Source organism: Mustelus asterias, chromosome 25 (assembly GCF_964213995.1).
Source record: "Mustelus asterias chromosome 25, sMusAst1.hap1.1, whole genome shotgun sequence".
NCBI lineage: Eukaryota > Metazoa > Chordata > Chondrichthyes > Carcharhiniformes > Triakidae > Mustelus > Mustelus asterias.
Genome location: NC_135825.1, coordinates 3,541,971 through 3,569,105, shown reverse-complemented (window position 1 = coordinate 3,569,105; position 27,135 = coordinate 3,541,971). Strand labels below are relative to the sequence as shown.

At 47.9% G+C, this 27,135-nt stretch overlaps 1 protein-coding gene across 2 annotated transcripts in view; it reads right to left on the bottom strand.

The window, feature by feature from the left end:
• LOC144511755 (monocarboxylate transporter 1-like) overlaps positions 1 to 27,135 on the bottom strand; it is a 54,015-nt gene that overhangs the window by 22,180 nt on the left and 4,700 nt on the right. Inside the window, exons 1-2 of one of the 2 annotated variants that reach the window (XM_078241998.1) lie at positions 11,686 to 11,822; positions 1,992 to 2,225 (exon numbers count right to left, since the gene is read on the bottom strand). In XM_078241998.1, coding sequence (XP_078098124.1) covers positions 1,992 to 2,208 — 217 coding nt within the window. In that variant the 5' untranslated portion in view covers positions 2,209 to 2,225; positions 11,686 to 11,822. Of the gene's footprint in view, positions 1 to 1,991; positions 2,226 to 11,685; positions 11,823 to 27,135 lie in introns of those variants that run through there. The other variant, XM_078241999.1, reaches the window with a different exon arrangement.

The window sequence follows — 27,135 nt, the reverse complement described above, 5'->3', positions numbered from 1 at the left end:
ATAAACCTGTTGGACTTTAACCTGGTGTTGGACTTTAACCTGGTGTTGTTAAACTTCTTACTCGCCCCGTGTCTGCATGGCTTTTCCTCCGGGTGCTCCGGTTTCCTCCCACACTCCAAAGATATGCTGGTTGGGTGGATTGGCCATGCCAAATTGCTCTAGTGCCCAAAGATGCGTAGGTTAGGAGATTAGTGGGGTAAATGCACGGAGTTATGGGAATAGGGCCTGGGCAAGATCCTCTGTTGGAGAATTGGTGCAGACCCAATCGGGCTGAATGGCCTCCTTCTGCACTGTAGGGATTCTGTGAAGAGTACAAAAGCAGGGAAATTAAACTGACATTTAGAAGTCACTGCTTGGGCCTCACCTGTGTCTGAAGCTAGGCATCACACTTTAGGCAGGATGTCAGGACTCTGCAGTGGCTGTGGAGAAGATTTACTGCTCATCAATGGGTTGGGATTAGCTAGCTCAGTGGCTGGACAGCTGGTTTGTGGTGCAGAGCGACACCAACAGCACGAGTTCAATTCCCATACCGGCTGACATTATTCAACATTGCCCCCTGCCTGAGGTATGGAGATCCTTAGCTTAAGTCAGCTCCGCCCAAAAACTCATCGTAACTTCAGAAGTATACCAAGGACGTGGGTTCCAATTAATGTGCAGAGACGGGAGAAGCTGGGATTCTTCTCCTTAGAGCAGCAAATCTAAAAGGAAGATTTGATAAGAGTGTTCAGAATCATTTTGGTTTCGCGAGAGTAAATAAAGAACTGTTCCCATTGGCCAGAGAGTCAGTAACCAGAGGGACACAGACTGAAGGTAATTGGCTAAAAATCCGGGAGAAGATGAGGAATTATTTTATTTCCAGCGAGTTGTTGTGCTCTGGAATGCACTGCCTGAGGGGCACTGGAAACAGATTCAATAATAACTTTTAAAATGGAAAAGGGCTAACACAAGAAAAGGAGATGTTTTCCAGGTGACGGGAATAGAGAGGAGGTATAACTAACAGAAAAGCTCCTTCAAAGAGCTAGCAGATGTTCAAGGGGCTGAGCGTCCTCTTTTGATGCTGCAGATTTAATCTTGTGTTTCTAACGATTACAAAAAACTGTTAGATTTTGCTTCCAAAAACAGGCAAACGTCAGAATCTCCATGTAAATCAGCTGTACCACATTGGCAAAATCCCCAGTCTTCTGTTAACAAACAACAGCTGGCAGCGATGCTTTGGTTAGTGGCACTTTCCCATTGTGGGAACTGGGCACAGAAACAGAGGCCATTGCGCGCACCGCATTACCGAGGGAGTGCCGCACCGTCAGAGGGCTAGCGCCGAGGGAGCGCCACACCATTAGAGGGCCAGCGCCGAGGGAGCGCCACACCATTAGAGGGCCAGCGCCAAGGGAGCGCCACACCATCAGAGGGCCAGCGCTGAGGGAGCGCCACACCATCAGAGGGCCAGCGCTGAGGGAGCGCCACACCATCAGAGGGCCAGCGCTGAGGGAGCGCCACACCATCAGAGGGCCAGCACCACACTGTCAGAGGGTCAGCGCCGAGGGAGCGCCGCACCGTCAGAGGGCCAGTGCCGAGGGAGCGCCACACCACCAGAGGGCCAGCGCTGAGGGAGCGCTGCACCGTCGGAAGTGCAGTCTTTTGGGATGAGATGTGAAACTGGGATCCTAAGTGTTCTTTCATGTGGATGTGAATGATTCCATGGCAGTTCTTCAATGAAGAGCAAGTTGGAGTTCTGCACAGTGTCTGGAGCCAATATGCATCTCTGACGTGACAACACTTAAAGAAACAGACCATCTGATCATTTATCTAATTGCTGTTTGTGGGAGCTTGCTGTGCACAAATAGGCTGCCATTTCCTACATTATAATAGTGACTCCTGCTCAAAAAGAGAATCAGTACTTGGCTGGCTGGATGGAGCATTGGGACATCCCGGGGTAATGAAAAGTTTCACACTGACAAACATTCTTTAGCCCTGGCCCACTCAGTCCCACTCACCTCCAGCGTACATCACGGCCAGCATTATGGAGGAAATCCAAGACACCTGGCTGTCGGTGGAATTAAAGATCTCCTTGATTTCCTTGAAGAAGACGGTGATGGCTTTGGGGAAAGCATAAGAGAATCCGATGGAAATGAAGGCTGCCAGCACCACGGCCCAGCCCCATCCGCCATCTGGGGGAGCGTACTCCTTTGGCCCTCCCACTGACGAAGGCATCCTGGAACCGAGTGTTACTGAAAGAAAGTAAAGGAAGCATTAACAAGAGCAAAAACAACATGGAAAGCAGACTCCAGACAAGGGAGAGCAACTTACTTACTAAAGTAGGGAAGATAGATGTGAGAAATGGAATGAAAGGTCCAGGCCTGTACAGCATGGGTGCAATAGGAGCTGGTTTGGGAACGTTTGATGGAATAGTGTTTCTTTTAGTCGATTCATGCAATGTGGGCATTGCAGACAAGGCCAGGATTTATCACTCATTTCTAATTGCCCTCAAGAAGGAGACAATGAGCCACCATCTGGAATAGAATTGTGCACTCATTTAGAGTCAACCACATTGCTGTGGGTCCGGAGTCCCAGGTAAGGATGGCAAATTTCCTTCCCTAAAGGGCATTGTGATCCAGATGGGTTTTTAACAACAATCACTCGTAGTTTCATGCTCACCACCATTGAAGCTAGTTTTTTTATTCCAGATTGATTTAATTAATTGAATTTAAATACCTCATTCATTCTGTTAGGATGTGAGCTGATGTCTCCAGATCATTATTCCAGGTCTACTGGTCACAACAACATAAATGTTACATTACCGTTTGCATTTGCAGAGGGAGCTTTACTTAACCCCGTGCTGTACCTGTCCCGGGAGTGTTTGATGGGGGACAGTGTAGAGGGAGCTTTACTCTGTATCTAACCCCGTGCTGTACCTGTCCTGGGAGTGGTTTGATGGGGGACAGTGTAAAGGGAGCTTTACTCTGTATCTAACCCCATGCCGTACCTGTCCTGGGAGTGTTTGATGGGGACAGTGTAAAGGGAGCTTTACTCTGTATCTAACCCCGTGCTGTACCTGTCCTGGGAGTGTTTGATGGGGACAGTGTAGAGGGAGCTTTACTCTGTATCTAACCCCGTGCTGTACCTGTCCTGGGAGTGTTTGATGGGGACAGTGTAGAGGGAGCTTTACTCTGTATCTAACCCCGTGCTGTACCTGCTCTGGGAATTTTTTCATGGGGACAGTGTAAAGGGGGTTTTACTCTCCACAGAATCTGTGATGTTGTTATTGACATGCCAGTTCCTTGATGGTCAGTAGAAATTCATTCCACCCAAAAAGCCTGTCTAATTCAGAAGGAAGTCGCTATCTGAGGCCTGGTTGTGTTCTTAGGCTCCTTTCTACTGATACCCAGAATCAACATTCCGTTGCACTCTGGAGCTCTTACGAAACTCAAATATTGACTCCTCTCCCAGGAGGTGAAGTACAACATTCCACAAATATTTATCCCCCTTTTCCAACCTGACAAAAGCTGAACTCAAAAACACCGCTTGCTATTCCTCACCCTGAGCACTGCGTTATACAAATACTGGTCAACATGACAGAGTGACTGGGCATTGGCAACAGAAGGGCAGACGCTGACAATAAACCCCTTCACCCCCACGTGTCACGTAGACAGCTCAGCAGCTCCCTGGCCCCACAGAGTGGGGGGGGGGGGGGGGGGGGGGGGAGGGGGGTGGGGGAGGAGGAGGAGGAGGAGGAGGAGAAAGACTCCACAGTGGGACCAGGTGGAATTTCAGAGAATTGCTCGTTGGATCAGGTTAAGTGCCCTTACCCGGGACTCTGAACCCGCAGCAATGCTGTACACTCTTATTGGCTGCACAATTCTATTCAAAATAGTGGCTCACCATCCCCTTTTCGAGGGCAATTAGGGTTGGCCATTCCCGGTTCAGCACTGGCAAAGATGAGTAGCCAATCTGCAAAATTATCTGTCCATTTGTGGGCTGATTGCGAATGTCACCCGGAAAAATGCCCACTTAGGCCAAACCCGCCTGGTGCCAGCTTGCCGGCAGCTGGATTGGGTGCACCCGCAAGGCCTCCTGTTTTAACCCCCACCAGAACTACTGGGCCACATGGGTGAACTCATCAAACATTTTTGGAAGGTTCCTTCCTTCTCCATAGGTGGCACTGCCTACTTCACCCGCTGGACTGCTGTCCCTCTGATTGGATCTATAGCATCAAGGGTCTGCTCATCATCCCCAAATGGTTGGCAGATACGGAGGCAGCCTCCTAATTGGCTGCCTCCAGGAGGATTTCCGAGGCAAGCATCCTAACAGCCAAAGTGAGGTCAAGGCCAGGAAATGGTCCCAATTCACGGACCGGGCCCAAGACTGGAAGTCGCTGCCCAGTGTCTTATCAAAGGGCACAAGCAGCCGGATCTGTGACGCTGCAGGTCCCAAGGTCTTGGAGCTGCTGTGACTAACAGGTATCGGCAGTGACAACAACGTGAATTTGTATAGCAATTTTAACATCGTAAAACATCCCAAAGTCCTTCACAGGAGCTCAATCAAACTGAATTTGACTTTGAATCACATGAGGTGACAATTGGGACAGTTGATCAAAAGTTTGGTCAAAGAACTGGGATTTTAAAAAGAGTTTCATAAAGGAGGAAAGCGAGGTAGAGAAGTGGCACGGCGGCACAGTGGTTAACACTGCTGCCCCACAGCGCCAGGGACCCGGGTTCAATTCCCAGCCTCGGGTCACTGTCTGTGTGGAGTTTGTATGTTCTTCCAGTGTCTACATGGGTTTCCTCCGGGTACTCCAGTTTCCTCCCACAGTCCAAAGATGTGCGGGTTAGGTGGACTGGCCGTGATAAATTGTCCCTTAGTGTCAGAGGAATTAGCACAGTAGACATGTGGGGTTACGGGGATAGGACCTGGGTGTCGGTGCAGGCTCGTTGTCAGTGCAGACTCGATGGGCTGAATGGCCTCCTTCTGCACTGTAGAGATTCTATATGTTTAGGAGGGAAATGCAGAGCTTGGGGTCCAGGCTGCCAATGCTGCTGTGATTAAAATCGGGAAGTGCAAGAGGCCAGAATCGGAGGAGTGCAGTGATCTCGGAGGGTTGAGAAGCTGGAGATCAGAGATAGGGAAAGGTAAGGCCATGGAGGGATTTGAAAACAAGGATAGGAATTTTTGAATTGAGGCATTGCTGGACTAAGAGCTATTGTAGGTCAGTGAACACGGGATAGGACCCAGAAAACAGCGTTCTGCACATGTTCACATTCACAGAAATCCTCCAATGAGGTTTGCTGGGATCGTGGGCAGGATTTTCCTGTCCCGTCAGTGGCTGGCATCATTGCAGGCGGGACGGGAAAATCTGGAGAGCAACCAAGTGGAAAATCCCACCCCCCTGTTCAGGAGGGAGGCGGTTGGTTGACAATTGCCTCCAGCGCAGGAACTATGTCAGGATTCCAAGCTATCCAGATCCACGATCGCACAACCAGAGGAAGTGATCGAGACAGATGCACCATAGAAAGCATTCTTTCTGGTTGTATCACAGTTTGCTATGGCTCCTGCTCTGCCCAAGACCGCAAGGAACTACAAAAGGTCATGAATGTAGCCCAATCCATCACGCAAACCCGCCTCCCATCCATTGACTCTGTCTACACTTCCCGCTGCCTCAACAAAGCAGCCAGCATAATCAAGGACCCCACGCATCCCAGACATTCTCTCTTCCACTTCTTCCATGGGGAAAAAGATACAAAAGTCTGAGGTCACGTACCAACCGACTCAAGAACAGCTTCTTCCCTGCTGCCATTAGACTTTTGAAAAGGACCTACCTCGCATTAAGTTGCTCTTTCTCCACACCCTAGCTATGACTGTAACACTACATTCTGCACTCTCTCATTTTCTTCTCTATGAACGGTATGCTTTATCTGTATAACGCGCAAGAAACAATACTTTTCACTGTGTGTTAATACATGTGACAATAATAAATCAAATCAAATCAGTTTGCTCCTATACTCATTGGATTGAAAAGGAGGAGAGGGGATCTTATTGATTTTACAACACCCTCCCTGTTGGGTGTTCCTTTGTAATGTAACATTTGATAATTGGCTAGCCTACCAGATCCCCCACACCATTGCCCTCCCCCCCAAACCCCACCACCCCCACACGCTCACCCCCATCATCCCGTGAGCTCTCCCCCATATCATGGGTTGATGGGCAAGCACTGAAATCGGCAGCCCTTCACCAACTTTTAATAATTAACGGGCAACTGAGAGTGTTAACAGGTTGGCAAGGACAGGCGGGCGGGATTGGACAAGTCAAGTGTTTGAAAGTCTGGAAGAAAGGTGAGACACAAAATGACTGACGGACAGAGCCAATCGGAGTGGCAAAGACAGATGAGGTCGGTAGAAAGAAAGGGAAGAGAGAGGAAGCTAGTGATAGCAGCGAGAGGGTTAAGGGTGGGAAGGGATAGAGGGAAGGGTCATTCCGACAGGAACATGCAGTCAGCAGTAGTTTTGCGTGCATATTAGTTGTGGTATTTCTAAACACACGCCATGCTGACCAGCAGGGGAAGAGTTGAGAGCTGGGTTGAGACGCTGGAGTTATAGAACCATTGCCTTAGGCAAACTAAACACTAATTACAGTTGCAGGAGAGCTGTGCCAATCACTAAGTAGTTAAGAGAATGTAATTCAATATTCTGTAAAGTTAACCATTGCGTAAAGCAGCTAACCAAGCGGAATGTGTCAAATTCCCCTCAAATCAGCCTAACAGCCAAAGACATCTCTGTGCCCTGCTGAACCTGCCTCAGTGTTACGGAGAGGCCCAGACACTTTCAGAGGCAGACAGACTCCACTCCAAACTGTCGGTCTAGACACTGGATGTCACCTGGCTCTTTGGCCACAGGTGGTGAGGTGGGCGGGGGATCGGATTAGCGCTCAGCCTAATCCTGGCCTCCTCTGAAGCCACAGTCACCTCACCAGCCCCCATCAAATACCACAGCAAGGGTACGGAGGCTCATTGTAGTACCACTACCACTCCCCCGGGAAAGACTGGGTTAACTGAACGCAATCTGGTAAATTTACACCATCACAGAATCCCTAAAGCGCAGAAGGAAGCCATTCGGCCCATCGGGTTTGCATCGATTCTCCGAAACAGCATCTTACCAAGGCCCACCACACACATTTACCATGGCAACTCCACCAAACCTACACATCTTGGGACACTAAAGGGCAATTTAGCACAGCTAATTCACCTAACCCGCACGTCATTGGACTGTGAGGAGGTAACCCATGCGGACATGGGGAGAACGTACAAACTCCACACAGACAGTGACCCGAGGCCGGAATCGAACCCGGGTCCTTGGTGCTGTGAGGCAGCAGTGCTAACCACTGTGTTAGCCTATCAGGGGTCATTCCTCAGTGACAAGCAACCTCTCTACGATAGGTGACCACAGAATCCCAAAATTGTTTCAGCTATTCGGCCCATAATGTTTGTACTGACTTTCCAAATGAATATTTCCCTTGGTGCCACTCTCCTGCCTTCTCCCCATCATGTTGCACATGCCTCCTTTCCAAGTAACAGTCCAATTCTATTTCAATAGCTCGAGTGAACCTCCCTCTATCACACTCTCAGGCACTGTTGTTGCATTCTACAAAATTTTATGATTTACCTGAAGACTTTTCAAGATTGGGTGGATTTCCTAATTAATTCCCCTCAAGCTCAGCTGGTGGAAGCCAGACTCAAAGACACATAACTGGCTTTCTGAGTCCTGGTCAAACCTCAACTAAAGGAGTGAAACCAGCCTGAAAATTTTCCTCCGGGTGCTCCAGTTTCCTCCCACAGTCCAAAAATGTGCGGCTTGGATGGATTGGCCATGCTAAATTGCCTTTTAGTGTCAGGGGGATTAATGGGGTAAATAGGTCGGGTCATGGGATAATCTTTTTTTTATTAGTGACACAAGTAGGCTTACATTAACACTGCAATGAAGTTACTGTGATAATCCCAAGTCGCCACACTCCGGCACCTGTTCGGGTTACACCGAGGGAGATTTTAGCAAGGCCAATGCACCCTAACCAGCACGTCTTTCGGACTGTGGGAGGAAACCAGAGCACCCAGGAGGAAACCCACGCAGACACGGGGAGGACATGCAGACTCCACACAGACAATGAGCCAAGCTGGGAATCGAACCCGGGTCCCTGGCGCTGTGAGGCAACAGTGCCAACCACTGTGCCACCGTGCCAATAAGTACAGCGTCCAGCGAGATAATAAGATGAGACATAGCATTCTTTTATCCGATTGTGGTTGTATTTTTATCAGGGCTAGCACTGTATGCTGATACGCTGGTCGAATAGCAAGAACCATAAAATACTTTTTTTTAAGTCTGTGTATATCTAATCAGTGAATTTATATTGTAGTGAGGAGTTAACCATGTTATTTTGCAAACAGGTTTTTGACTCTCGTTTTACTGGGAGTTTACCCAAAGTAACTTCCAACCTAATATTCCTGCATTAATTCCATATTATTTGATCCTTATTCCTTCACAATACATTCCCAAACTGAACCAACCACCGAGTGAAAATGTTTTTCCTTATGTCGCTTTTGCTCCTTTTGTCAATTACTTTCAAATCTGTGCCTTCTTGTTCTCGATCCTTTCACGATCGAGAACAGTTTCTCCCCGTCTAGTCTACCCATAACCCCTCATGATTTTAAATTCCTCTCATCGGGTTGCCTCTCAGCCTTCTTTTCTCCAAAGGAAAACAGGCCTAATTTCTCCAACCTATCTTCATAACTGACATTCCTCATCTCTGGAATCATTCCCATGAACCTTTTCTGCGCTCTCTCCTATGCCTTAGTCAATAGTTAGTCAATTCCACACCCAATAGCATGCATCTCTCACTATCTCTGTCTTTCCGTGTGTATCTGTGTGCATTTTTCACCTTCAGTCTGTGCCTGGTGGTATTTCTCTCCATCTCTTGCAGCAGAACTTTACTCAGGCTGCAGTGATGAGGGGGGTGGAAGGCTGCATTCTTAAGAATTTCCTGTGCTAAATCAGGCCATTTGGCCCACCCTATTTGTGCTAACTCTTTGCTTGAGCGAACCAGAGCTCCAGAACTCCCTCTTCTTTTTTTAATCTTTCTCTGCTCTCACACATTGCATCACATTCTCAAACTCTCGCCTTTACTCCTTCTGCGGTAAATTAAAATTTAAGAGCCCTCATTAAGACACCACAAGTTATTAGTTTTTACAGTTACAGAGCACGGGTCATTTCAAACAGGTTTGGTTAGGCACAGGGAGTAAGACTAATCTAATGAATACATCTGGAAAATAAAGCTGTGTCAGTGCGGGACCAAAGAGTGTGCCTGGAACATTGAGAAATATCCAGCAAGGTTACACATTAGAAAATGATTCTCACATCCACTAGGGTAATGAAGAGATTATCGGTGTAAGAACTTGACAGATTTAGATCTGGACGGTGCAGTTTTTGAACGAAGCGTCCGAGATTTCTAGGGAGTGAATTTCCAGTGCATTTTCCCAACTGCACTCTCCCAGGATCACCAATGGGAGCAAAGGAGACACTTAGCCACAGGCTGATATTTTGCTTTCATCTGTGTGTTTTGGAGCAAATTTTACATTTTGCTGGGAACATTTATAAGTACGAAGTCTCACAACACCAGGTTAAAGTCCAACAGGCTCATTTGGTAGCAAATACCATAAGCTTTCGGAGCACTGCTCCTTCGTCAGATTGGGGCAGGAGTTACAGAATATTGATTAGTATTCTGTAACTTGATGTTGTGTCCCTGTGCACTGTTTGAGAGCACATTTCCACTCCATCTGACGAAGGAGCAGCGCTCCGAAAGCTTATGGTATTTGCTACCAAATAAACCTGTTGGACGTTAACCTGGTGAGACTTCTTACTGTGCCCACCCCAGTCCAATGCCGGCATCTCCACATCATAGAAATAATGGAAAAATTATGGCAAAGACAGGGCCATTCAGCCCACTGTGTCACTGCTAACCATTTAGAGTCATCCTGCCTAATTCCTCTTTGCAGCTCTTGGTCTGTAGCTCTTTATATTACTGTTCATTTACACAGTCGATTTTTTGTAATGTACAAAATGCAACTTTCCTCGGCTTGCTTTTCAGTGTCATGGACTCTGTGGGACCTCAACTAAAGTGATGTGGTTCACACAGCGGTACAGGCTCGAGTGTGGGAAAATTACAGCGAAATGCGGGAGGCCGGGAATTCTGCAGCAAGTAATCCCTGATTCCCCAACAATGTCCACCATCTACAAGACACAAGTCAGGAGTGTGATGGAACACTCCACACTTGCCTGGATGGGTGCAGTTGCAACACTCAAGAAGCTCAACACCATCCAAGACAAAGACTTGATTGACACCCCATCCATTGGCCCAGGAACTTGGAATTCTGCTGGGGGAGGGGGATTGGTTCAGTTGGCTGGACAGCAGGCATGGATCCGGTTGATGCCTACCGCATGGGGTACGATCCACGTTCTGGTTGGGATGGGGTTGTGACCAGCCTTATTACCCTATCTGTGGGTCAGGTGGGGAACAGAGAGAGAGGCTGAATGGCCAACATATGTTCAATGTTCTTTCCTACATGGAGTTCTTGGAGCTCTTTTCAGCCACTCACTGACTGGGGAAAGCTGACAGGCCAACAATACATTTACTGAATGCTGAGCTTTAGGGAAGTACGGACCGACAATCTTGCCACATGCCAAAAGAGTCAAAGATTACCACGCACACTATCACAGAAAGAGGAAATCCGAATGGTGCAATGCACCAGACCCTCCAGAGACAAACCCCCACTCCCATCCCACCCCCTACAACACTCCCATAAACAATTACCCCCAACCATCAAACATTAACCCTCTCTCCTTTAATACCCTCAACAATTACCCAACCCCCCCCAAAAAATCTTCCCCATTACTCTCAATTCTCAAACCCAAAGACTCAGTCCTCTCCTGCACCAATCCAATCCTCTAACCCCCCCCAACACAACTCCCGCACAATTACCCCCAATTCCACCCAAAAAGCCCTTCTCCTTCAACCCCTCTGAAATTTACATGCGACCCCCAACTGTCTCCATTATAGTCACTCCAGACCCTCCAACAAGCATCAGCCTGTCCCCCAATTCCCCCCAAACTCTCCCCCAATTCCCCAGTCTTGCTGCTGACTCTGCAGTTCCCTATCAGGAACTGTACACGTGGCCCACGAGGTAACAGGGCTCACTCACTAACTGGGGAAAGCAGCCAGAGAGTGAAGTTTCGTTCAAAACAGAACAGCCCGGAGTCCCAAACGCCAGGTGTCACCCCATACAGAGAGGGAGAGACAAAGAGTGGCTGTATTTATTTAGTCCACACTTGGACCATGCAGGGCTTGTCCCAGGGGCAGCAGGGGAATTGGGGGGGACAAGCTGTGTGTCACAGTGGAACAATTCTCCAAATAGACTGTGCCCCCCTCCAGCCCCACTCTCAAACAGAGCGCACAGATAGAGATTCACCTCCTGGCAAGTAATAACCTCCAAAACATCAGGAACAAAACTTCCCCAACTCCTGAGTAACTGTGAGAGAGAGAATAAAAATCAAACTAAAGGCGAGAATTGTACACGCAGTGACAGAGAGGCCGAGAGAGAGAGAGGAAATCATGTGGATTCTGTGATTTCAGAGCAGCGTTCCGTTCACAAACCTTTCTCTGTGTAGAGTTCCGAGCGCTCCCTAACGCTGGCTTCCTGGCTCCATTCTGTGTGCAACGCATTGTTAAAACTGCATGAAGTGCTGCCCTCCCAACCCCACTCCTCCCCTTCTGCTCAGACAGATTGCCATAGTGATCTTGCCAAGTAGACCTCTGTCACTCAGAGCTGCAAAAGCAGGAAACTGACACTCCCTCCCTCCAACATCAGCGAGAATCAGAACTGCTTCCACTCACACACACCCACCCACTGCCCGCTCCAAGGTCTCACTGGGTCTGCTAATAACACTCACTAACCCAGAGAGAATTCAAATCCCATTCTGGCAGTTTGAACATGTACAAGTCTAAAGGAATGATCGAACAAATGCCCTGCTTGTCAGTAAGAGCGAGCATAAAGCTCGCAGATTGCTTTTAAAGCTCCAAATGGTACACTTTAAGGGAAAAGGGAACGCTGGCTTCCTGAAATCTATGTGACTCCAGTCCCACACCCACTCCAAAGCCACCCGGTACTGTGTCTCTCAATCATTCTCATCCTTCCAAACGCACAACCACTTCTGTCTAGAAGTTCGAGGGCAGCAGAATACATGGGAACAGGGGTGGCGCAGTGGTTGGCACTGCTGCCTCACAGTGCCAGGAACCCGGGTTCGATTCCCAGCTTGGGTCACTGTCTGTGTGGAGTTTGCACATTCTCCCCTTGTCTGCGTGGGTTTCCTCCAGGTGCTCCGGTTTCCTCCCACACTCCAAAGACGTGCGGGTTAGGTGGATTCCCCTTGGTAAATTGCCCTTAATGTCAGGGGGACTAGGAGGGTAAATATGTGGGGTTACAGGGATAGGACAGGACCTGGGTGGGATTGTTGTCGGTGGAGACTCAATGGGCTGACTGGCCCCCTTCTGCACTGTAGATTCTATGAACCACCACCAAGTTCCCCTTCAAGCCACTCACCATCCCGACTTGGAAATATATCGGCCGTTCCTTCGCAGTCACTGGGTCAAAATCCTGGAATTCCCTCCCTAACAGCATTGTGATCAACTCACAGAACCTGGACTGCAGCGGTTCAAGAAGGCAGCTCACCACCACCTTCCCAAGGGCAACTAGGGATGGGCAATAAATGCTGGCCATCCAGTGACGCCCATGTCCCATGAATGAATTTAAAAAAACATCACTTACAGATCCAAGCCCAGCCTCTCATACTTCCCACCACAAAAAGAATGAATGAGATCCTGCAGAAACGATATACTTGGCTGCTTTTTTTGCTTCTAAATTATTTATTTGCATGAATTTGTTTTTGTTACTCATTCAAGGGATGTGGGCATAACCGATTAGACCAGCATTTATTGTCCATGCCTAGTTGCCCTTGAGAAGGTGGTGGCGAGCTGCCCTCTTGAATCGCTGCAGTCTCTGAGGTCTCGGTACACCCAAAGTGCTGTTAGGGAGGGAGTCACCGAATTTTTAAAACATTTTTTATTCCATTCTTAAAGTTTCAAAGCCAGTGCACAGAGTGGGCCAGGCAGACCCGAACCCATCTCCCTGCTTGCTCCGAAAACCAAATTCAAACTGAATCCAATTCATGGTCCCCACAAGAGAGACACACACAAGACCCAAACTGACAAGAAAAGGAACCACACACAATCCTGGGCTTGATCCGACCCTTGATCTTAGCCAAAAGACCAAGAAGTGCCTGTCTGGTCATGTTTTCACCCTTGCCAGGATTCTGATCCAATGACAGTGGAGGAGGAACAATATATTTCCAAGTCAGGATGGTGTGTGGTTTAGAGGGGAACCCCCAGGTGGTGGTGTCCCCATGTATCTGCTGCCCTTGTCCTTCTAGATGGTAGTGGTCCTGGGTTTGGAAGGTGCTGCCTAAGGAACCTTGGTGAGTCCCTGCAGTGCATCTTGTAGATGGTACACACAGCTGCCACTGTGCATCAGTGGTGAAGAGAGTGAATGTTTGCGGAAGGGGTGCTAATGAAACGGGTTGCTCTGTCCTGGATGGTGTCCAGCTTCTAAAGTATTATTAGAACTTCACTCATCCAGGGCAAGTGGAGAATATTCCATTACACTCCTGACTTGTGCCTTGTAGATGATTGACAGGCTTTGGGGAGTCAGGTGGTGAGTTAATCGCTGTGGGATTCCCAGCCTCTGACCTGCTCTTGTCATCACAGTATTTATATGGCTGGGTACAGTTCAGTTTCTGGTCAATGTTAACCCCCTGGATGATGATAGTGGGGGATTCAGTGATAATAATGCAATTGAATGGAGATGGAGATAGTCCTTGCCTGGCACTTGTGTGGCATGAATGTTACTTGCCACTTCTCAGCCCAAGCCTGGATATTATCTAGATCTTGCTGCATTTGGACATGGGCTGCTTCAGGATCTGAGGAGTTGCGAATTGTGCTGAACATTTAAGTGAATAATTAATTCATGCCAGAACCAAAAGTATAAACATTTTCATATCATAAACATTAATATTACAACAGGACATATTTATTTAAAACATTCACATAAAATTGTAACAGTAACCTTCTTCTGAGAAATTAATATTATCTTCGATCAATATTAACAAAATGGGTGGCATGATGGCACAGTGGTTAGCACTGCTGCCTCACAGCGTCAGGGTTCGATTCCAGTCTCGGGTGACTGTGTGGAGTCTGCACGTTCTCCCTACTTCTGCCTGGGTTTCCTCCAGGTACTCCAGTTTCCTCCCACAATCCAAAGATGTATGGATTAGGTGGATTGGCAGTGCTAAATTGTCCCTTAGTGTCCAAAGATGTGTAGGTTAGGGACATTAGTGGAATAAATACGTGGAGTTACGGGGATAGGGCCTGGGTAAGTTGCTCTGTCGGAGAGCCAGAGTAGACTTGGTGGGTCAAATGGCCTCCTTCTGCTCTGTAAGGATTCAATGATTGTGAGAAAATGAAATTAACAGTTACATAAATTTTGCTTATATAACATTGCTGCTCACGTTTATAACCACACTGGCACGTGGGATATTGTCATGTTGTATGGAATCACATGATGTTCAGACAGTGTTTATCAGAGTAATACCTGAATGGATGGGTTATTTTATGAGGAAAGGTTGGACAGGCTCAGCTTGTATCCATTACTGGAGTAAGAGGCGACTTGATCGAATCCTTTATGATCCTGAGGGGTATTGACAGGGTGGACGTGGAGAAGATGTTTCTTCTTGTGGAAGAACCTAGAATTCAGGGTCACTGTTTGAAAGTAAGAGGTTGCTCATTTAGGACAGAGATGAGGGGATATGTTTTCTCTCAGAGGGTCAATCTTTGGAACTTTCTTCCTCAAGAGGCAGTGGAAGAAGAGTCTTTGAATATAATTAAGGTTTTTATCAAGGGGGTGAAAGATTCTGGGGGGTCGGTGGGAATGTGGAGTTAAGGTTACAATCAGATCAGCCATGATCTAATTCAATGGCGAAGCGGGTTCGAGGGCCGCTTGGCCTACTCCTGCTCCTAATTCATATGTATGTGTCAGTGGGGATCCTGATCTGTTCTCTCCTATTGCCTCATACGTCACATGGTTCAGCCCATGGCTCATCTGGATCCGCCCTCACGGACTGCCCTTTAGCATTATAACCTCTGCAGTTAGACCATCTCAGCCTTGTAAACTCAAGTTTAGGGACAAGTAGGAACGGGCACTAAAGAACCCACTGTAGTCGGCAACGCCCAGCTACCTAGAATTCATTTTAATTTTCGTAAAGGATCAGTGAATGCAGAATGCCTCCAGTTACACAGAGTATCAAATGAACTGGTTTACATCATCTGAGTGCAAGTTTCAAACTGCCTCCAAAAGGAATGTCACTTCACAAATAAGTAACACTACACCATTTGCCACACTTTTCCAGGAAATAATGTCCATCGTTGCTCCCTGCAGTGCATTGTGGGTATAGCCTGTCAGGCCAAGGTGACAAATGTGGCGGTCCTGTCAAAGACAGAACTGCCATGTGTGCTGCATTTGTAGTATGAGAGGTTAATTCTAACTGTGTGATATGCCCAGAGGCACTATACATTATCACAGGAAGTGACACAATCTCTCAAGTTCTTCCTCCCCCTTGCCTCATGGCGAGAATGTTCCTGATGTGTTCCAATAAAGTTAACAGTTTCCTCATCTCAACGGACTCTGTGTGTTAGCACAATGGGATACATAGGAACCCTACAGTGCAGAAGGATCAGGGATCAAGAATATTAAAGCAATAATCAGACAGAGGTGGCTCTGGTGGATCAGACACCAGGGTGAAAATTGCTCACATACCCAGTGTCTTCTGCGGTGAGGCAGGTGGAGCCAGGTGGTTATCCAAGGGCCCACTTCATGGATGTTCATGAGGACATGAGGGGCCTTAAGGTCGACTATCACAAATGGCAGTCACCAGCTGGCGCAAACGGGCAATGGTCACACCCCCATGAGCTTGCAATACCACGATGACCAGAGGCTGCCGTAGCAGGCACCAATGTCAAAACCAACAAGCCACAACATCACTTGGTAGCTTAATCTGCCCGTGGAGAACCTGCCTGTCAGGGATTGGCCTTCACAGTTAGCAGCGGAAGGGCACCAGACGAAGACCCCTCCCCCACCTAAGGGGATTATTCGCTTCATATCCATCATCTCTCTGGAGGGCCACACAACAGCATCGCTGCATGGGCACATACGTGTTCAATGGTCAGATGTCAACAGCCTATCAGTTAGCAGCTGGTATCCTGGTACAGCAAGAAGTCTCACAACACCAGGTTAAAATCCAACATGTTTATTTGGTAGCACAAGCTTTTGGAGCTCCTTCATCAGATGAGTGATCCACAGCACATGGACTCGAGTCCACATCATGGGTACCCTGATATGATCGATTTTGGTTAGGCTAGGGATTCCAGGGTTACAGAATCAAAGTTAAAGCTTATTTATTAGTCACAAGTACACTTACATTAACACTGCAATGAGGTTACTGTGAAAATCCTCTGGTCGCCACACTCCAGCGATTGTTCAGGTACACTGAGGGAGAATTTAGCACGGCCAATGCACCTAACCAGGACGTTATCCATCATCTCTCTGGAGGGCCACACAACAGCATCGCTGCATGGGCACATACGTGTTCAATGGTCAGATGTCAACAGCCTATCAGTTAGCTGTGGGAGGAAACCGGAGCAGCTGGAGGAAACCCACGCAGACACGGGGAGAATGTGCAGACGCCACACAGACTGTGACCCGAGCCGGGAATTGAACCCGGGTCCCTGGCTCTGTGAGGCAGCAGTGCCAACCACTGTGCCACCGCGCCACCCCCGAGCTGAGTAAACTGAGTGGAGATACAGAAAAACCAGGATCAGCAGAGAACCAGAGGAGGGATAAAGATTCTGCAGTACCAACAGAGGCAGTTTGGGAATGATGGCACACTCCCAGTCTCCAGTTCACAGTTCATTAAAATTGGTTTAATGGTTGTGAAAACCCATCTGGGTCACTCATGTGGAATCTGCTGTCCTTACCTCGTCTGGTCGACATATGATTCCAGACACACAGCAATGTGGGTGACTCTCAAATGTCCTCTGAAATGGAGGGCAGTTAGGGATGGGCAATAAATGCTGACCCAGCAACGCCCACGTCCCGTGGAATGAAATTTTAAAAAGTCACGGTGGCACAGTGGGGCATCACCCGGCACAGTGGTTAGCATTGCTGCCTCACAGCGCCAGGGACCCGGGTTCAATTCCCAGCTTGGGTCACACAAGAGTTTGCACATTCTCCCGGTGTCTGCATGGGTTTCCTCCGGGTGCTCCGGTTTCCTCCCACACTCCAAAGATGTGCGGGTTAGGTGGATTGGCCATGCTAAATTGCCCCTTAGTGTGAGGTTACAAGAATAGGGCCTGGGTGGGATTGTGGTCGGTGCAGACTCGATGGGCCGAATGGCCTCCTTCAGCACTGTAGGGGCACTACGACCCTATGGGTCTCACCCTCGCCAACAGCACTCCCTCAGTACTGCACTGGGAGTCTCGGCTTGGACATCTGGAGTAAATCTGGAGTGGGACTTGAACCCACAACAATCTGACTGAGGGAAGAGAGATGGCAGAGTGGGGGAGGGGGTGGGGTGGGGGGGTGGGGGGTTGTTGATGACCCTTAGAAATCAAGCGGTCATGTGAAGGAATCCTCCATTATTCACAAAGTTCCGATGACATCTGTTTGCAATGGACACAGGGCAGGAGCTGGGTTTGTTACTGAACGGATCGAACTCGCAAAGGAGATTAAAAGAAAAAGGAAAGGCCGCGCTGATAATCTGAGCTTCTTTAACTGAAGCCACTCGTCAACGAAACTGTTCAGCCCTCACAAACTTCAAACCGCAAAGGAAGTGAAAGGTCTGTACCCCCCCCCCCCCAGGGCCCCGGAGGCATGCCAATGGGTCGAACTATTCAAGAGACATTCTTATTGGCTCTCCGGCTCACACACCCTCTCTACAATCGTACAATTGCATGTTCACAGATCGGTGCAGTTGTCACTCCCCGATTTCCGATCCAAGTAAGTTGCACGAAGATGCTGCAGCATTTAACCGAGGTGAAAGCAAGCATGGAAAATTTAACCCTCGCTTCACTGGTGCAGAATGTATTTCGGTGCCTGCCTGTTGCTGTATTTACACAGAGCTCTGACTGACTGGCTCCAGCCTCCCAGTGTAACTCGGCAGCCATAGCCTTCTTTAGTGTGGCTGACTGCATCTTCCACATAGAATCATCTGCACTGTCCCCGTAGCTCCACGTATTTAATGATTTAATTATTCGGCACTAAGTGGCAATTTAGCATGGCCAATCCACCTAACCTGTACAATTTTGGTCTGTGGGAGGAAACCGGAGCACCCGGAGGAAACCCACGCAGACACGGGGAGAACGTGCAAACTCTGCACAGACAGTGACCGAAGCCAGGAATCGAGCCTGGGTCCCTGGTGCTGTGAGGCAGCAGTGCTAACCACTGTGCCACTACTCCTCTCCCCCTCACCCCCAGCTGGACTTGGATGGGGTTGCTTCTTGGAGCCTGCAGATTAGGTTAGGGAAGGAAGGTGCGATGCTCGTGCACAGGGCTACTTTGTGTTATACTGAGTCTACAGCACAGAAAGAGACCATTCAGCCCCACTGCCAGTGGTAAGCCTCTGATCAAACATCTTTCCAGTCCTCTCCATCTTGCCCTGTCAATGTATAATTTATTTATTTATTTATTAGTGTCACAAGTAGTTTTACATTAACACTGCAATGAAGTTGCTGTGAAAATCCCCCAGTCACCACACAACGGCACCTGTTCGGGTACACTGAGGGTGAATTTAGCATGATCAATGCACCTAACCAGCACGTCTTTCGGACTGTGGGAGGAAACCGGAGCACCCGGGGAAAACCCACGCAGACACGGGGAGAACGTGCAGACTCCGCGCAGACAGTCACCCAAACTAGGAATCAAACCCGGGTCCCTGGCGCTGTGAGGCAGCAGTGCTAACCACTATGCCACCGTGCCACCACTCTGGCAGGTGGTTCAGGGGGGGATGTGATGAAAACTTATTTACCCAGAGGGTGGTGACGGTCTGGAATGCGCTACCTGGGAGGGTGGTGGGGGCAGGATGTCTCACATCCTTTAAAAAGTATCTGGATGAGCACTTGGCACATCATAACATTCAGGGCTGTGGGCCAAGTGCTGGCAGATGGGATTAGGTGGGAGTTCAGGTGTTTCTAATGTGTTGGTGCAGACTCGATGGGCCGAAGGGCCTCTTATGTAATGTCTGATTCGATGATTCTATTCCTTTCTTCCCCATGTGCTTTTGCAACTTCTCTTTGAAACCATGAGTGTAATTGGGGTGGCACGGTGGCACAGAGGTTAGCACTGCTGCCTCACAGCGCCAGGGACCCGGGTTCAACCCTGGCTTGGGTCATTGTCTGTGTGGAGTTTGCACATTCTCCTCGTGTCTGCGTGGGTTTCCTCCGGGTTCTCCAGTTTCCTCCCACAGTCCAAAGATGTGCGGGTTAGATGGATTGGCCATGCTAAATTGCCCCTTAGTGTCAGGAGGACTAGCTAGGGTAAATGCATGGGATTATGGGGATAGGGCCTGGGTGGGAATGTGGTTGGTGGAGACTCGATGGGCCAAATGGCACTGTAGGGATTCTATGATTCTATGATTGACTGAGGAGAACCGGTTTAGGCAATGGAAAGGGCTTGTCTGAGTATCATTTCAATAACTTATTTTTACACAGTAACACTTAATGTGGAAATTTGCCCCGAGGCTATTGACAGGAACATAAAACAGGTCAAACCAACACTGAGTTATTAAAGACTTACATCAAGTTACATCATGTATCCATTAGACTTTGCGTTCGAGATTTTTGTTGCACTCAAATTTCACCATCTGCCGAGGGGGATTTGAACCTGGCTTCCAGATCTTGCTCTTGGTTTCTGCATTACTCGTCCAGTGACATCTGGCCCAACTGGTCTATCCTGGTGACTATGCTTCACATGAGGGCCTCCTCTCACCCTACTTGATTCCACCCCATTGGGACAAGTGGCCAAAGCTTGATCAAAGAAGTAGATTTTAAGGAGTTTCTTAAGAAGGGAGAGAGATGGAAAGTTTTGGGAATTCCAGAGCGATGGAGCCTAGGCAGACCACCCATGGTGGAGTGAAGGGAGGGGAGACGTCCTCCCATCTCCAACCATCCTATCTGGTCAAACAGCCCTTTACCCTCATAGAATCATAGAATCCTACAGTGCAGAAGGAGGCCATTTGGCCCATCAAGCCTGCATCAAGCACGATCCCACCCAGGCCCTATCCCCTTAGCCCCACGCATTTACCCGAGCTAGTCCCCCTGACATTAGGGGGCAATTTAGCATGGCCAATCCACCTAACCCGTACATCTTTGGACTGTGGGAGGAAACCAGAGCACCCGGAGGAAACCCACGCAGACAAGGGAGAACTTGCAAACTCCACACAGACAGTGGCCCAAGCCGGGAATTGAACTGGGGTACCTGGCGCTGTGAGGCAGCAGCGCTAACCACTGTGCTACCCCCCCTTATCTTCAATAATTTTATATCTAAACCAAAATTGGTCAAAGAAAATTAAAAGAATGTCATTTTATTTAAGGTCTCAATGATTTCCTCCCCAGATTTTTCCTCATAGCAATGTCCTGGGGATTATGAGGAGGCAGTGACACGGTGGTATTCTCACTGGACTAGTAATCCAGAGACCCGTAGGTGTGTGGAGGAGGAGGAAAGGGAGGATAGGAGGAAGAGGAGAGAGGAAAGTTCAGGAAGTGGGAGATAGGTAGGAGGAGGAGGAAGGATTTAGGTAGCAACCCATCCCACACCTGTAGATGTCTGCTCTCCCCTCTTCCCAGCCTGAACCCTGGAACACACTACAACAACTTGCATTTATATAGCAACTATAATAGGGAAGAAGACTCAAGGTGGTTCACAGGAAAGTAATCAAACAGCATTTGAGTGATCTGAGAAGGAAGTAATGTCGACAAGAAGCCTAGTTTAGGAGAATCCACAGAGAGAAGAGAGAGAGTTGGGATGTTGAAGAGGTTTATGAGGTTTTGGTGACATTGATAAGGGCTGTTTGAAGGCTGCACTGAGGAAAAACACTGACACGAGAGATTGAAACAGGCTGCTGTGGGAAAGAAGGGTATAAATTTTGTTGAAGATTTTGCCTAAACCTCTTCACTTCCCCGACTCCCAGATCCCGCCCTCTCCCACCATCCATTTCCAGCAGGAGCTGCCGAATTGGGAAAATCGCAAGGGTACATCCCACCTCCGAACCGGGGTATTTATCACCAGCTGCAGAGTGCGGGACACGAAAAAAGACAGGTGGCAACGTAAGAAAGATGCTAGCCAATTTATACCAAACACCGCAACAAACAAGATTGAGGGATAAATATTGGCCAGAATTCTCCAGTCTCGCCCGCCTCGCTACCCCTGCCAGCGAGAACGGAAAACATGGCGCTCAGCCAAATCTCCGCTTACAGCAGCGAGATCGGATAATCCTAGCCACGAGCGAGGTCGGAGAATTCCGGCCATTATTCAGGAAACTGGAAGAAAGACGGAATGAGAAAAGGAAATAAATTGCGAAAGAAGGGTAGAAAGAAAAAAAAAGAAAGGAAAAAGGAAGGAAAGTACGAAAGGCCTAGGTTGTATTTAGTAAAAGCAAAATACTGTGGATGCTGGAAGTCTGAAACAAAACAGAAAATGCTGGAAAAGCTCAGCAGGTCTGGCAGCGTCTGTGGAGAGAGAAACAGAGTTAATGTTTCAGATGTTCTAACTTGTATTTATACAGGATCTTTCACATCCTAAAATGCTTAGCAGCCAATTAAATAACTTCAAAAAATGGCGAATGTTTTTAGTCGTCACTTTTGCGCACAGCAAAACAGCAATTTGATAAACGGCCAGATGGCATGTTTATTTTCAGTGATGTAGGTGGAGGGAGGATGTTGGAGTATTGAGCCCATATAAAGGCAGAATGCTGATGGCGGGGGAGGGGGTGGGGGGGTGACTACAATCTGAGAGAGACAGGAAGTATCTCCATAGAGACGGGCTCTGTGCCAATCGCTAATCAGACTAGCCACTGTGTCACCGGGGCACAGCCCCAGCCACCAGCACCAAGCATTTCTTCCCCGAAATAACTCCTTTCAGTTGCTTCATTGCATAGACCACAAACAAGTCTGTCACGCATGGTATCATTAAGCACGTCCCCAAACCCACAATATTCTGCAAGGCCTTTAAGCACTGACTGACTCCCCCTCCTCTTGATTTATTTGATGGAATCTAAAGTGTTCTGCATCACCAAGGGTTTTGGTGAAAAACTTGCTTGCAAAATTTCCAGAATCTGCTTGTACGGTTTAGTGCCTGGCTTATCAGGTTGCGGAGGAGATTAAAAGTCTTTCCTCGCATCACACTCAGGAAAGTGGGCACCATAAAATCTTCATCTATTTTGTTCACCAGCACAAAATAGTCAAAGCGTTCCGTATAAGATCTCCATCATTTCATCAAAAGATCCGACAATGCTGAAAACTCCCGTCATTTTCCACTCGTGCAGATTTCTGCAGCCATGTTTCCAGCAGCTATTTCAGTTGCCTCATTCACACTAGGTACTGATTTGAGCTGAAATCGGTTTTTAGAGTATCCTTTATTCACGTCCACACTAGGTCTGCGTCATTTTTCCTTCTGACTTTTCTTCTTAAACTTCTTCTTTTGAGTGGTTCAGCAAATGGATGTTTGTTATCCTCATTGCCTGCTTTGTTGTGGATTTGGAGACATGATACTCAAGAGGCTTTGGTAGAAACGGAAATGAACTTTACCTGTGATGTGTGTTCTCTCTCATGTCTGCTGCTTTTCGCTGTTTCCCGCTCGACATCTCATTAGGTCAAAAGCACACATGCACACAAATAGGGTCAAAGTTTGTGAGAATACTTCCTTGTATCCATTAACACAGTAGGGCGTTACAGTGAGCCAAAATACGTAACAAAAGCATTTACAAAACCACGAAGAAAGAACAGGAAACCAGGATCAACTGAGTTGCTTAACCAAAAAGCCGGTTAGAATTGTGAAATTGTAAAATCCTATGAGTTCTCCGATTGCCTTTTGAAAGTTACAAATTGATAATCCCGCCCTATCTCGGTAATGAGCCCCAGCGTTATGACCCACCCAGATGTCTGAGCTTTCCTGTGTCTGCTCTCTGCCACATCCCCAGTTTTCATCACTTGATTTGATTTGATTTGATTTGATTTATTATTGTCACATGTATTAGCATATAGTGAAAAGTATTGTTTCTTGCACCCTATACAGACAAAGCATACCGTTCACAGGGAAGGAAAGGAGAAAGTGCAGAATGTAGTGTTACAGACATAGCTAGGGTGTAGAGAAATATCAACTTAATGCGAGGTAGGTCCATTCAAAAGTCTGACAGCAGCAGGGAAGAAACTGTTCTTGAGTCGGTTGGTACGTGACCTCAGACTTTTGTATTTTTTTCCCGACGGAAGAAGGTGGAAGAGAGAAGGTCCGGGGTGCGTGGGGTCCTTAATTATGTTGGCTGCTTTGCCGAGGCAGCGGAAAGTGTAGACAGAGTCAATGGATGGGAGGCTGGTTTGCGTGATGGATTGGGCTACATTCACGACCTTTTTTGGTCATCCATTCACCCCACCATTGGCAACCAATAGCCATAGCCGCCTAAAATCTGGATTTCCCTCTCTTCCCCCTCTCCCCTTGCCACCCCCAGCTCGCTTCCTACCTTAACACCCCACCTCTTTGACAAAAGGTTTGTCCTCTTTGTCCTAAAATCTCCTATGAAGCATCCTGGGATGTTGGACTATGTTGAATGTGCTATTTAAATGTAAGTTGTTATTGTAGAATCTGCTTCCACCACCCTTACAATTAGTGCATTCCACATCATTACATTCACCACGTAAAAATGTTCACATATGTTGCCTCTGCCCCATTTCCAATTATCCTAAATCTGTGTCCTCGACCTCCAACTGACCTGACCTGTAAACAACTTCTCGTTATCATCAAAATCAGTAGCAGAGAATTGCAATGGTGCAGAAGGAGGCCATTTGGCCCACTGCGTCAGTATTGGCTCTCCAAACTTAGTGCCATTTCCCTACCTTTCCCCTCGCTATGACAGTAACACTACATTCTGCACTCTCTCCTTTCCTTCTCTACGAATGGTATGTTTTGTCTGTATAGGGTGCAAGAAACAACACTTTTCGCTGTATGTTAACACATGTGACAATAATAAATCAAATCAAATCAAATGGAACCCTGCACATTGTTTCTATTGAAGTAATCACCTTGTATGCCTGATGCGCATCAATTGGACACGAGGCACAAAGCTTCGGTAAAAGAAGGCTTTTATTAACTAACAATGGAACTATCAGAACTTTAACACACTATCCCAGACTGAAGAGGTCCCGCCCGAGCAGGGGGTCTTATACCTCTCCCAGGAGGCGGAGCCCGACTGGGATGTGCCACAACAGTTACAACCACAGGTGTATCAATCCCACCCTCGCCCAACAACAACATTAGAACAATCCACAGTGGGAACCAACGATGGTTCACCACAATGCCTCAATTGAATCTGCCTCCATCACACTTCCGGGCAGTGCATTCCAGACCTGAACCACGCGCTGTGTGAAAATGTTTTGCTTCTTTTGCAAATCACTTTAAATCTGTATCCTCTCGTTCTCAATCCTTTTACGAGTGGGAACAGCTTCTCCCTAACTACTCTGTCCAGCCCCCTCATGGTTTTGCACATCTCTATCAAAATTCCTCTTAGCCTTCTTCTCTCCAAGGAGAACAGTCCCAACCTCTCCAATCCATCCTCATAACTGAAGTTTCCCATCCTTGGAACCATTCTTGTAAACCTCTTCTGCACTCTCTCCAATGTGTTCACATCCTTCCTATAGTGTGGCACCCAGAGCTGGACACAATACTCCAGCTGAGGTCTAACCAATGATTTATAAAGGTTGATTATAACTTCCTTGTTTCGTACTCTATCTCTCTATTCATCTATTCAAGCTTTTTCCCAGGGTGGAAGAGTCAATTACTAAGGGGCATCGTTTTAAGGTGCGAGGGGCAAGGTTTGAAGGAGATGTACAAGGCAAGTTTTTTACATAGAGGGTGGTGGGTGCCTGGAACTCGCTGCCGGGGGAGGTAGTGGAAGCAGATACGACAGTGAGTTTTAAGGGGCGTCTGGACAAATACATGAATAGAATGGGAATAGAGGGATATGGTCCCCGGAAGGGTAGGGGGTTGTAGTTCAGTCGGGCAGCATGGTCGGTGCAGGATTGGAGGGCCGAAGGGGCTATTCCTGTGTTGTAATTTTCTTTGTTCTTTGTTCATGCTCGGTATCCCACATGCTTCTTTTAAATAGCCTTATCACTTGTTATGCATCTATGCAGCATGCTCCATAACCTCAGGACGTCCCAAAGCACTTTACAACCAATAAAGTACCTTCTTGAAGTCACTGTAGGAAATGCAGTAATCAATGTGTACACAGCAAGATCCCACTAACAGCAATGTGATAGTGACCAGATAATCAGATTCAGTGATGTTGGTTGAGGGATAAATATTAACCAGGACACGAGGGAGAACTCTCCTGCTCCCCTGAGAGGGAAGGCAGGGCCTTGGTTCATCACCTCATTTGAAAGTTGCCTGCGGTGACAGTGCAGCACTCCCTCAGTCTTGTCGGCCAGGATACTGGAGCTGACTGACTTCACTGAAGATCACTCGCTGCTCACCTCCTGCTTACAAAAGTTTCCAAACTGCCTTTTCATTAAAAATAAAACAGAAAAAACACAAGTACTGATAATGGAGTAATTCCCCTCCCTTCATTTACTGAGGTTTTACAATTTCTTCTCGACTTTACAAACCTGTCTGGCCTCAGTTCTGTGGGAGACTGAAAATATTGGCCCCAAGGTTATTTAACATCTGGCATGCTGGGAATTTGCAAACCCAAAGATTCTGCTGATTCACTGATTCCTCTCAACACAGATACCTCCTCCATCGTTAATGTTTACCACAAGTTAAGACCTGCTTAACATGTCACAATCTCAAACCTCCCTCCTCACTTCATGCTCCCCGGTACAGACCCACTCAGATACCCTGGTACTGAACCTCGTTACACCCCGGTACAGACCCACTCAGATACCCTGGTAAAAAACCTCGTTACACCCCAGTACAGACCCACTCAGATACCCTGGTACTGAACCTCGTTACACCCCGGTACAGACCCACTCAGATACCCTGGTAAAAAACCTCGTTACACCCCAGTACAGACCCACTCAGATACCCTGGTACTGAACCTCGTTACACCCCGGTACAGACCCACTCAGATACCCTGGTAAAAAACCTCGTTACACCCCAGTACAGACCCACTCAGATACCCTGGTACTGAACCTCGTTACACCCCGGTACAGACCCACTCAGATACCCTGGTAAAAAACCTCGTTACACCCCAGTACAGACCCACTCGGATAGCCTGGTAAAGGCCCTCTTCACACCCTGGTACAAACCCTCTTAAATACCCCGGTACTGAACCTCGTTACACCCTGGTACAGAAGCACTCAGATAGCCTGGTAAAGGCCCTCTTCACACCCTGGTACAAACCCTCTTAAATACCCCGGTACAGAAGCACTCAGATACCCTGATAAAGAACCTCTTCACATCCTGGTATGGACCCTCTTAAATACCCTGGTAAACAACCTCATTACACCGTGGTACAGACCCTCTTGTGCACCCTGGTACAGACCCACTCAGATACCCTGGTAAAGACCCTCTTTACACCCTGGTGCAGACCCTCTTTAATACCCCGATACAGAACCTCGTTACACTCTGCTACAGACCCTCTTAAATATCTCAGTACAGACCCTCTTGTACACCCTGGTACAGGCCCACTCAGATACCCTGCAACAGAACCTCCTTACACCCTGGTACAGATCCTC